We start from the raw sequence: 12,299 nt of genomic DNA, 5'->3' as shown, positions 1-12,299 counted from the left end.
TATTCTATATATTCTATCTATTCTATCTCTTCGCAAATTCGGGTAATAAAAGGGCAAACCGCGGTTGGTTCTCGCTCATTTCAAAGCGATAGGACACTTAGTGCGTGTTGCCCACTTCACTGGCTGTGAAGGGTGGAAGGGTGACCCGAATAATTGTTTCTCCGTGTTAATTAATTAAGTTCGGCAGGAGTAGGAGTGGCACAGATCTGTTCCAGCAGCATGTCTCTTGGCACAAGCCTGCGTAGTAAAAGCCCTTAGAATTCTGTCCGAGGTTTAGATGTTGTAACTTTAGTGGCAAATTTGTGTGTCCACTTGAGTCGTTTTAGCGAGCGAGTACTTTCAGCCCTCTTTTTATTTAAAGGACTTCAGTTAAATTTCCCACTTTTTTTATTTATGGGAGGATGTGTTTAAAAGAGTACTGGCGAGCAACTTACTTAAATCACTGCCGGGGAATAATCTGCTCCTTGACACCATCAGCCCATCCTGGTTTTCTCTCTGTTTTTTGTGCTTGGTCAACACCATCTAGTTCGGCGGAGCCGCTGAAACGGTGTTGAAGAAAACCGGGCGATCTGTGGCCCAGGCACTGTCTCGGCCGGGACGGGAACCCAGCAAGGGTCTCACCTGGAGCCGGTGGGGGCCAGTACATCTGATTGGGATGGCAATATTTGGGATCCGGTGCGAGAAAACCAAGCGCACGGTCAGCCTTAAGGAGCCTTCTGTCCCAGCAGCAGGCACACAACGACGGAAACGGCTGCTGTAAAAGTTGTGCTCTTTTAAAATTTGAATTTAAAATAGAAAATCGGCTCGCACACGCGCGCACGAGAAAAACGACCTCTTTTCCTCCTTTCAACCATCTCGCCCCGATTCTTGCCTCGACAAAAGCGCAGAGCCTGGGGACCTCCTCGGGAGCACCCTGGGGCCTGCCCCCCTCAACCCCCCCCCCCCTCCCCCCCTTACTCCTTTCCCCGGGCTCAGAGGAGAGGGGGGCGCACCCCGAACCTCAGCCTCGGCGCGGGGAGAGGGAGGGGGGGGGTTGGGGAACCCTCCCGGGGGCCGGCCGGGCGCCCCCTGCCCACCCCGCGGGCGGGCAGAGCCGAGCCCTCCCCTCCCTCTTCTTCTTCCTCCTCCTCCTCCTCCTCCTCCTCCCCCTCCTCCCCGCCTCCGCCCCCTCCTCCGCGGCCGGGCCGGGGCCCTTGACGTGTCCCGCCGCCGATTGGCCGCCGGCCGATAGGATCTCCGCGGCCCCGCGTTAAGGCGGGGGAGCGCGCAGTGCCCGGCGCAGAGCGCTTTTTGCCCGGCCGCTCCGCTCCGCGCCGCTCCGCGCCCCGCGGTGCTCCCGCCCCGTCCGAGCCGAGCCGAGCCGAGCGGCCATGGAGTACACGCCGCCCCCCAAACCGCAGCTCTCCTCCCGGGCCAACGCCTTCTCCATCGCCGCCCTCATGTCGAGCGGCAGCTCCAAGGACAAGGAGTCCCCCGAGAGCACCATCAAGCCGCTGGGTGAGTGGGGACGGGGGTGGGGAGGGTGGGTTGGGGGGGAAACACCGCCGGTGTCCGCGGGGCTTCTGTCCGTCTGTCCCCGGCAGAGCCCCGCTTTCCGCTCAGGCTGCCCCTCCTCAAAGCTCCGGGTCAGGGTCTGCGTTTCCCCCCTGCCCACAGATTTCCCCCGTGGAAGCCAGTCAAGTCTCCATCGTCGCCCACCGCCGTGTGCAGGTGAGGCTCTCCATTGCAAAAACTCTTTGCGAAATTCCTCCAGTTTGAATCACGCCGTTTAGTTATCCAGCTTCGCCGTTCGCAGCATAACCTCACACCCTAAAGCAGTTAACGTTTCGCTGGATGGAGCGAACCTCCCAAATATTTCTTGTAAATCATATATGGTTTTGAAGCCAAATATGAGAATCTTCGGTATCTTACCTAGGCTTACAAGCGGTAATAAAACTTGTACCTGAAGATTTCTTCACCCCGCAGCTACTAGATGTAGGCTCACGTAGAGTATTTCACTCTACATCGGCCGTCAGGATTTTTATATTAATTCATCGCGGTTTTCGGGTGAGCAATTTCGCTTCTATTCGGTCGCCTCGATTCAGATTCCTGAAGGCTTTTAAAAATCATTAGCATCTTCCCCTCCTCCCCCTCCCCCAATTTCTGCGGCTTGTGGTCCTTGTATGTACCCAAGAGTTCGCAGAAAAAAAAAAAAAAAAAAAAGCGTTAAGCTTTCAGGGCGCCAATGAACAACATTGCATTCAATCTTACAAGAATTTAGAAAAGGCAGCTCTCACCCTCAGCTCCATATAATCAACTGACTCAAGAGATTTCACATAGTCCAGGGATTCATCGTAAACTTTGTTTTTTAAGCTAGGCGATAACGTAGGCCGGGAATGTTGTAGTATTCCCGTTTGACATATTCACATGGTCTTGTGTTAAACGTAGCTAGCTTTATTCTTTTTTTTTTTTTTTTTTTTTTTTTTTTTCTGAAACCACTCGTTCAAATAATTCTTCAAATTTATTTTTAACACGCTATTCAATTAGAAATCGAAGGGAAACGACTGCCTGCAGCTCGGCTTTCATTAACTGAAGATTTGGGCGAAATCTCTCTCTGTAGGGGCAGGCGCAGAGAAACCCCCCCGCTTCCTCCTGTCCCCTCTTTCGGCTGAACCCCCCGGCGCCCCCAAAACCTCCCGGGGCTTGCAGGGGAGGTGAGAGGGCGGGAAGCAGCCGCGGCGGGCGGCCAACGCCGGCGCCAGCGACCGCACCTGCGCAGGTTGCGCGGCCGCACGCAGCTCCTCCGCAGCCTGTTTCTCCAAGGGAGTGTGTTCAGGCTCAGCAAACCGGCCGGGGGGGGAAGGAGGAGAGGGGGCAGACCCGGCTTTCTGGGCGGCTGAGCCCGCGCCCGCCTCTCAGTTAGTATTAAGAGCTCGCTTCCTCGCGGAGAAAGCGCGGAGCCTGCGCGGCCGCGCTCAGCCTCCGTCTGTGTTACGCTCTCTGCCAGCGGCGCACGGGAGGAGCAGCCCCGCGGAGCCGAGTGCTCCCGTTTTAATGACAATTAGTGACCTTTCCATGGAAAACCTCGGTTGGGCGGGGGGGGGGGGGGGCAGCGCGCAGGGCCCTCCCTGCCCGTTCCGCGCCCCGCGGAGCGGGTACCAGCCGGGCGGCGATGCGGCCGGGGCCGCGCTGCGCCTCCGGGAGCGGCACCGCTGCGGGCATCTCCAAACCCCACCACCCCTGCCCTCAAATGATGAGAAACAGCGCGGATCTGCGGTGTGCTGCATCAGAGGGGGGGCAGCTGAAAGACAAATACCCTTTTTTTTGTTTTTGTTTTTTAAATAGTTTGGGGGGTGTGTGTGTGTGTTTTTTTTTTTTGTTTTTGTTGTTGTTGCTGTTTGTTGTGTTTTGTTGTTTTGTTTTTGTGTTTTTTGTTTTTTTGTTTTTTTTTTTTTTTTCCTCGGCTCTCTCCCCATCCCGGTTGAATCCCCTCTTTCTTTTTTTTTCCCTCCCTCCAAACCCTGCAGAACAATTCGTTGAGAAATCCTCTTGCGCCCAGCCTTTGAGTGACTTATCCAGCCTGGACCCTCACGGGGATTTTAGCACCAGCCCTTCGTCCCTGTGCACCGAGCCCCTCATCCCCACCACCCCCATCATCCCCAGCGAGGAGATGGCCAAAATCTCCTGCAGCCTGGAGACCAAAGAGCTCTGGGACAAGTTTCACGAACTGGGTACCGAGATGATCATCACCAAATCCGGGAGGTAAGGCTGGGCAGCCCCGGGGCCCAGAAATGGCTTTGGAGCAGGGGCGGGAAAAGAAAAAAAAAAAAAAAAAAAAAAAAAAAAAAAAGGCAGAGCAAACAGAACCCCACAGTTTTTATTTTGGGAGAGCAGCACGGATGGGCTAAGGGGAGGAGGAGGAGGGTGAAGCCCCTCGGCGGGCTCAGCCCTGCGCGGCGCGGAGCGCTGCGCGGTGCGCGGAGCCCCGGGGCGGCAGCGGGGTGCGGCACGGCGCGACCGGCTGAAATCCAACCCGGCGGCTGGGGGGAAACGCTGTTTCCCTAAAAATTCGTCTTGTGGCTAAAAAGCTCCTTGGTGCGGCGCGGTGATGTTTGCGGGGCTGGGGTGGGACGGGGCCAGGGAGGTGCGGGGTCCTGGGGAAGGAATCCGGTCAGGGCTCGGCTGGGTTCGCTTTTTTTTTTTCTCTCGGTTGCAAAAATGCGCAAAAGAATCCCCGGCTTTCTCATCGCTTCCACCGTGCCGTTTCTTCAGTAGAACTTGCGGGGTTTGGGCAGCCAAAGGGAGCCCGGAGGAGCCAAATGTCTTGTCGGGTTTTGTAATCCCCAAAGTTATCGTTACTAATGTAGCTCCCTGACGAATTTTCCTCCCCCCCTCCCATCTGGCGAGCTCTACCAGCATGTGTTTCTGGGGGTTTGTTTTGTTTTGTTTTGTTTTGTTTTTTTGTTTTTCTTTTAAAAAAAGGAGTACGTATAAAATCTGCAATTTGAGGTTCAAAATTTTAAACGGTTTGACGTTATTTAACTTTATTTCTGGTCTACAGCATAACCTTACATTTTAGAAGTGTGTTTTGTCAAAATTTAAGTGAAGAAAATAAAGTTTAGTTTTGAAAATTACACTCAGAAATATCGTGAGCAGGTTTAAAAGAATATGCATCGAAAATATGTGAGAATATTGTTGGAAATAATTTCTGCAATATTTCCTTAACACTAGTATGGATCACATTAAAAAAAAAAAAAAAAACCAAACCAAAACAAAAAAACCCAACACCAAAAAAAAAAAACCAAAAAAACAATTAAAAAAATCCATGTTTCAAAGTACCTATGTACCTTAGGTACAATAATTTTTCTGAAATCGTTGTGTACTTCTAAGTAATGGGAAAAAAGTACATTTCTCCTTAACTTTTTCACTTTTACCGTATTTTTCTTTTTGCTTCTGGAAAATCGTTCTGATTTCAAGCTGCTTTTTCTGTGCATATTAGAGAAACAAAGAATTTAACTTCTACCATGCTGAAGCAGAACCAATAGATGCTTTTTTTTCAGACGGTTTAAATACAGTTATTACTTTTAGCAGCTTTTCAGAAGCTCTTATTTCTGTTCTCCATCCACGTATTTATCTTCTGATTTGCCTTTATTTCAGGAGAATGTTTCCTACAATCAGGGTTTCCTTCTCGGGTGTGGATCCTGAAGCCAAGTACATTGTGTTAATGGATATAGTTCCTGTGGACAATAAAAGATATAGATATGCCTACCACAGGTCTTCCTGGTTAGTGGCTGGAAAAGCTGACCCTCCACTGCCTGCCAGGTTTGTAGATTTTGCTTCTGGTCTTTCTTTCATTTTCTTTTCTTTTTTTTTTTTTTTTTTTTTCCCCCCTCCCCCCTTTCAAGGAATACCTGCTATTAATCTTTCCATGCTGTTTGCAAACAGTGCTCTGAGACGTTGAGTCTGAGCTCAACAGAGTTGATTGCAAAACTCATTAATTTCTGCGATGCAGAATCGGTTCTCAAACCTCCGCTTGAGGCTTGATTTATACTGAATGTTCCAAGGCATGCAGGATTTGGCTAAAGATTCTTTTATATATGTATTTATATATATATATATATATATCTACGTGTGTGTGTGTATATATACATATATTTATTTTTTAAAATGAAGTTTCCCTCAATTCAGATAAGAAAGCTTTTATTTATTTATTTATTTTATTTTATTTTATTTTATTTTTTTAAGGATACTGATTTGTCTCTTGGGTTTGCCCCCACCCTGGTATTTGACCTCATAATTTAAAGCAATCCAGGCACCACCAGCCAAGTCCAAGTAGAAATAGTGCATTACAGTTCAGTGCTGTTTATGCCTGAAATTATATTATTTTCTGATAATACATCCAGTGTTTGCTAACTGATAATTTTAGTCATCTCTTAGACAGCAGGCAAAGTATGGATCGGTTCTACAACACAGAGATTTATTTTTTTGTTAAGAAATTATGACATTTTATGAGATGTTAGAAAAGAATAAAGTAAATCCCCCCCCCTTCTATACAGAAACAGAATGGTGTAGAAAATTAATTTCTAAAATTATTCCGTTTATGTAATTAATGCCTGACTCCTGTCAGCATCGGGAAACTGAGGCTGCAGCACTAGGCTGTGCGGTGGGGCAGCACTTCAGTGGGACCCGCACTTCATCATATTCAGCCCAGCACTTCAGGACACACTTAAGTCCCCAAGTCCAGTAAGACCGAAGCACATGTCGAACGGCTTTGCTGAGTCAGAGCTGGAGATATGGAAATAACGTGGATGCCTCTCTGGCTTCAAAGAAACTTTTGGTGGAGGGCTCTGCGCAGGCACACAGATCTGCTCCAGGTGGCTCAGCCCGGGGTTAAGAATTTGCTTATTACAGAGAAAGAAATGAGAAGTGAAACGCAAGAAATGGAAGCACTTTTTTTTTTTTTTTTTTTTTTTTTCTCCTGTGTGAGTATAGGGACCAAATCCTGCATGCTTTCCTCCTATAAATAGTTCAGCTGAAAGCTTGCCGACTGCTGATCTCTGGAAAGCGGCTCAGGGAAGTAAGCAAACAAAAAGTGCATGCAGAGAAGCTGTGATTAAAGACAGCAACCCAGGAGTTATGTCGGCTTTGTTTTCATGGCCAAAAACTCCTTTTTGCAACGTGGTTAACGTCCGAGGGTTTCATGTGACATATTGTAATGGGCACTGATCAAAACCCAAAGGAAAAACAGGGATCCTGCTCCAAAGGAGTCAGCATCAAAAGAAGAAATAAGGCAAGAACAGAAACAGTTTTAATTCAGGGTTCTTCCCTTCTTATTTTTCTGTTTAAGTGCCTTTCAGGATACCTTTAAATAGAGTGTGAATTAGCAATCTATCTGGCATAGACTAGCTCAATGAGGAAATACAAGAATATAAGATAAGAGATTGATCCTTGGAATAATTAGCAACTGCCCTACGAAGTGTTTTAGAGATAGGCTCAAACTTTCTTGGAGTTTAATATGTATTATCATTGTAATGTGGTAGCTCTATAAGGTCCCTGTCGAATCAGTGCCCCCATGTATAAATGTATTCCTTTCCTGTTCCATTTTCAGGATGCTTAGCCAAAAGACCATTGATCACAGCACAGGCACAGATTACGTTTCCTCTGTATGAATGGTACTCAAATACACAATTATGCACTTTCTCCTTCTTACGCTCCCGTTTGGCGAGAAGGAGGTTGTCAAGAGGTTCTGTGTGCCAATGTTTGCATTTCAAGTGCTTTTTCTGGAGTGTTAATGCATCGTTTGAGGTAGGAGGCCTCAGTTTCGCTTGAGCAGATTACAAGTAGTACTCCCCCCATCTTGAAATGGGTTTGGTCCTGCTCCAGTGACAGGGAGCCCTGAACGAAGTTTTGGGTTCTTCTCCTCCAAACACACGGTTTCAGCTCTCCTTCCGCGAGGAGTGTTGGCGGGGGGTGTTTGTGTGCCCAGCGCCTGGGCGCTGGTGCCAGGGTGCTGCCTCCCCGGGCGCATCGCTGCCTGCGGCTGCGTGGGCACCACGGCACCGGGGGTGTTCTTCAGGGCTCACGTTGTGCAGAGGTGTGAGACTTTGCAAGATCAAACCCGTTGGATATTTTGCTCTTGCCATTATAAAAATAACTTTCAATGCTAAGACAGCTTGCCTTCCCCCCTCCCCTTCCCCAATTAAAAAATATTCTGTGATTCTGTTTGAAAGATTAGCCCTTCAGGGAACTTTGTCTAAAAACCAGTTTTATCCCTGTCTTCCTGCTGTCAAGGTTTAAGACAAGTTTATGTTGCAATGAACAATTAAATAAAAATACTTTTCAGAGCGTCTTTTGTAAAGCTCCTAAAGTGCTATCTGGGGATAGACTACCTATGTGATATTTTGTTTGTTCTTCCAAATTGCCAAGACTGTGTGAAACATCAATTTAATAAGTTTCAGCATGTACCTTTATTTGCTCTTCTTCCTTTTTCACCTCCTTTTTTTTTTTTTTTTCACACAGAAGTCTTTTAAATTTTTTTTTACTTCCCCCCCCCCCCCCCCCCATTTGATTACAATTAGTTTAATGAAGTTATAGTGTTTACATGCTTACAGAGAACTCCAGGTAGGAAATCTTTAAAAGGTTTCTAAATTATTTGAGACTTTAAGGTAATTAAAAGCAGCATGCGTGGGGCTTGTAGGGCCAGACCAACTGTTAAACTAAATACGAGAGCGGTGTCGCGTTCCAAAATATGCAAGAAGGAAGCACTACCCAAACCTTGCATATATCACGAAACTATATACCGTGGAGCAAATTCATATCCAAATATGGCTCCTAAGGCCTTTGTGAGTAGAAGTGAGCAGCCCCTGGCAGCGGGGCGGGCTGAGGCAGCAGAGCCTGCGCCAGCTTCTGGGGGAGCCCCGGGTGCTGCGCTGGAACGGGCACAGTTATTTCTCTAACCGGTTTGCTCACGGTCTGGCCGGCGACGTCTACTCGAGAGGGCAATACGTCTAGTTTCCAGCCCTCTCGCAAGCTCAGGCTGCGGGAGAAGTGAGCGGATAGGTGCAGCTCACCAGGTGGAACCACGCGCTGCCATGGGATCGATGGTGTGTAACAACTTAGTAAAGAAAAGCAAGATCTATTAATAAATTTATGTAAACGATATTCAAGTGCCCATCCTTCAGTGACTTTCCTGCTGGCGCTCTGCTAACAAACATCCAGGCGCTTCGTAGTTTGAAAGCAGGGCCAAGCATTAACCGCCGATGGTGTAAAACAATTGTGCTCTGCTCTTAGACACATGCAGATCTTTACTCATTCCCCAGCACATATTTGAAATAGTTTGCCTTTTTGGTCCCAATTAACCAAACCTTGCTGAGCCTGACACTGTGATCACAGTAAACATTATTAGCTATCCAGACATTGAAAATTTGCAGTCAGGCTCCCCCCCCCCCCCCCCCCCCCCCCCCCAAAAAAATAAAAAAAATCACAAGACTGGCTGAAAAGTTGCAGGACGTGTTTGGGACTCTGTTTTGGTTTCTCTAATTCAAGGCTCTCAAGATTGAGATTTTTCAGTTTTTTACAGGAAGGCAACGTTAATTTTCACAAGAGGTAAAATTCTTTTGACATAACAGGATTCCAGGTCTTAGTTTTCCAGATACATGATAATTTTTTACGAGCTTTGCAGTGCAATCAGCAGAGTCGATAGCCCTGAGGACGCCTGTATGCTAGGAATATTTTATTGTGACAGGAACCCTGGCTCAGCATCCCTCCCGTGGACATAGTTATACCAGCCAAACTGTGCTTTGGATCAATGTAAGGAAAACATCCTGCACATATGAAGTGATCTATGCTGGTAAAACTTTAGTTTCACTGTGTCTTGGGGATTCTGCTGGCAAAAACAGAGTGCAGGATCAAATCTCCTTTTTCTTTGAGCAACAGAGTTGTGCTCCCTGGAGTCTTTCGTACGGGCATTCCTTGATTAGGGATCAGCGTAGTCTATCAGTTACACCCCATTGCTTAGTGTTTTTTCTATTCTCCTCTTGCCTAACCAAAATTGTAGCTCAATAGCAACACAAAATTATCTTTCTAACCCAGCATCTCAGCGTTGCCCCACCCAGCTAATGGAAGAAATCCATCCGTGTGGCCAAAGACATCACCCAAAATGAGAGTCAGGCCCTCGGTGAGTGATAACCAACAGTGGCAGAAGCAGAACAGGTCTCATTTGCACTAGCTGAAGGTCTAGTTCAGCTCTTCATTCACTATCACAAAAGAAAGTTTAAGCTAATTTTCAGCAATACATTATTCCTATAAAATAATTGGTTGTAAATAGCCTGACACTTGTAATTAGTCATAATGTATACATCATTGTATCTACATGTCTTCTGTGCTTCCTCTTCTTCTGCTTAATTTCCCAAGTGGTGGATTGTTAATTACAGAGATGCAATTAATTTTTCATGTCAGACCACTGTGCTGGACTGCAGCCTTCAACGTCTTATAAACAGACGTCACCACAGCTAACGTGTGATCGAGTGCAGGTTAAAATCATTATCACAGCTTAATGTTACATATAAAGAAAAATGCATTTTTATCTACATTCCCCCATTATCTCTCTAACGACACCATGTTTTTTCTCTCGGAGCTGTAGGCATTGTTATTTTAAGTGCTTGTTAGTACAGCTGTGGGGAAAGACATGATCAATTTTTCATGTGGGAAAAGACACAACAGTGAATGTTAGTTGATGTCTCCATTTTAGATAACTAGATAAAATAATAGGTATGGTTAGAGAGCAATCTAGCACTTGGACACGGGATTCTTCACTACATTCCAGTGAGTTAAACAAGTCATCTGCTTTAGTGTCTCTTATTAATGGCCATATTTCGCACGTTCATTAATTTGGGGGAGATTGTGTCTTGTTCGAGTAGCCGATCTGTATTACTCTAAGATCTCAGGAAATCCACGTCCATGAAACCACCATGTATCCCCAAAGTAAGGTACTATGGGCTTCTTAAAAGTTTCATACGGAGGTGGTGCCCACGTGCAAGCCAAGAGGTGAGACTTTTTACGAGCAGGCCTTTTCCCTGTGTTTTTTAGGTTGTATGTGCACCCTGACTCCCCGTTCACGGGAGAGCAGCTGCTGAAGCAGATGGTGTCCTTCGAAAAAGTCAAGCTCACCAACAACGAGCTGGATCAGCACGGCCACGTGAGTAGCCCTCCTGGTGGGAAAGGGTAAAGGAACCGCCGCAGGGGTTGTGCCTCGGGGCTAAGCTTGTTCAAGAGAGACTGTGGTGGGGAAAGGATGCCATGGCCCCCACGTTACGAGTCTCTTGGCCAGCCCTTTGTACCACAGTGGAAGGAGATGCCGGGTGAAGCTTAAACATGTTGGGTTTTCATCTCTGTTGTTGAGGAACAGGTGACTTGAGAAATGAGGGGGTTTTTGCCTCTCATAAAGTAGATCCTAGGCCAACACAAGCATTCAAATTATGCTCCTATTGCCATCAGAGGCAGAACATCCACTGGGGAGAAGTTCAGGGTGGAGCTGAGCATGAAAGTATGGGAGAGAAGGGAGGCAGGTGAGCTTTTTGTCGTGCTTCTGCCCACATTTTGCTGTGATGTGGCAGCGTGCTCTGCCACGTGCACTGGTTAGCAAGCTCACACGCTTTACCATGTGTGCTTGGGAGATCCCTCTTAGGTTACAGGCAACCTACTGGGTCTGGGCCCATCAATAAGGGCTCTTTTACTTCCAGATTCAACACGGCATGGGCACAGAGTCAGCAGAAAATACTGGTGTGACAGCAAGAGCTGTTGAATCATAAAATAAGTGTGCCCCAGTTGCCCTTGAAATAACTGTAGGCTACCTGCAAGCCAAGGTGCCACAGGGTGGGCTTGGGCCTCTAAAGGAGACAGGCCCCTGATCTGATCAGTACCAATTTGTTGTCACAAGCCCTGGGGCTGGAAGCTGATGAATAGGATGCAGAGCTGCTGGCCACGGGCTCCGGCTGTGCTCCATCAGCAGGCACAACTTCTTTAGCTACCTGACTAATGGTAGGTGGTAAGAAGTGTTGTCTGTCTTGTCCCCTTCCCAAAAGTACCTGTAAAGTGCAGGGTTGGCTTGGTAGGTGCCTCCAAATTGCAAAAGAAGAGCTAAAAGTGCTGCCTCTGGGCTCAGTGGCTCCTCGGGGGAAGGCTGAAGGAGCCGGGGGGGATGGATTTGAAACGGTTGTTGGCTGAGAACAGGGCTGTTAAGAAGAAAGAGTGTAAAATTAGGGTTAGTAGACGAGGTGTTGGGAAGAGAGGAGTGATTTTAACCTCTGAAGCATGTGTAGGGGTACCTAGTCTGTAAAGCTGAATAATTGTGGCATACATGGTATCAGAAATCCCTCCCCTAGTGTGGTATTTATTGCCTTTTCAGACTCTGTGAGACAGTGGCTGTTTGTCTGAGCTGTGTTCTGTGCAAATGCTTCTCATCCGAAAGGGAATTTTTACTCATTTCAAGACCTAAGAATTAAACCACAGCCCTGATCATTTAAAATGCATTCTGGAAGCAACAACAACTAAAGTAGTTTTTTTTTTTAAAAAAAAACAGAAACAAAAGAAAGCCCAGATAGATGCCTCTGTGTTGTTCTTTTGTAAAGATAAGTCTGTGGGTATATTTTTCTTGAATCTGGTTCTCACTGTTGTTCCCTTCACGACTAGTGGACAATCTCTCTATTTTTTTTTTTCCTCTCTTATTTCATAATCTGTAGAAGGGCAAAGCTGAAGATTTGTGGTCTCTATCACTGAGTGATGATAGAGCAGTATACGTGCGCATTTAAAAAGAAGCATTT

The 12,299-nt window shown here is 47.0% G+C and overlaps 1 protein-coding gene across 1 annotated transcript in view; it reads left to right on the top strand.

Annotated features, from left to right (window-relative positions):
* Positions 1-1,232: 1,232 nt before the first annotated feature.
* Positions 1,233-12,299, top strand: part of TBX20 (T-box transcription factor 20) — a 41,338-nt gene continuing 30,271 nt past the window's right edge. Inside the window, exons 1-4 of the mRNA XM_042806546.1 lie at positions 1,233-1,497; positions 3,507-3,741; positions 5,137-5,301; positions 10,567-10,675. Coding sequence (XP_042662480.1) covers positions 1,371-1,497; positions 3,507-3,741; positions 5,137-5,301; positions 10,567-10,675 — 636 coding nt within the window. The 5' untranslated portion in view covers positions 1,233-1,370. The remainder of the gene's footprint in view (positions 1,498-3,506; positions 3,742-5,136; positions 5,302-10,566; positions 10,676-12,299) is intronic.

The sequence above is a fragment of the Tyto alba genome, unplaced genomic scaffold (genome assembly GCF_018691265.1).
Source record: "Tyto alba isolate M040663 unplaced genomic scaffold, T.alba_DEE_v4.0 Super-Scaffold_46, whole genome shotgun sequence".
Lineage (NCBI taxonomy): Eukaryota > Metazoa > Chordata > Aves > Strigiformes > Tytonidae > Tyto > Tyto alba.
The sequence above is the reverse complement of the archived record's forward strand: the minus strand, read 5'-3'. Positions and strand labels throughout refer to the sequence as shown.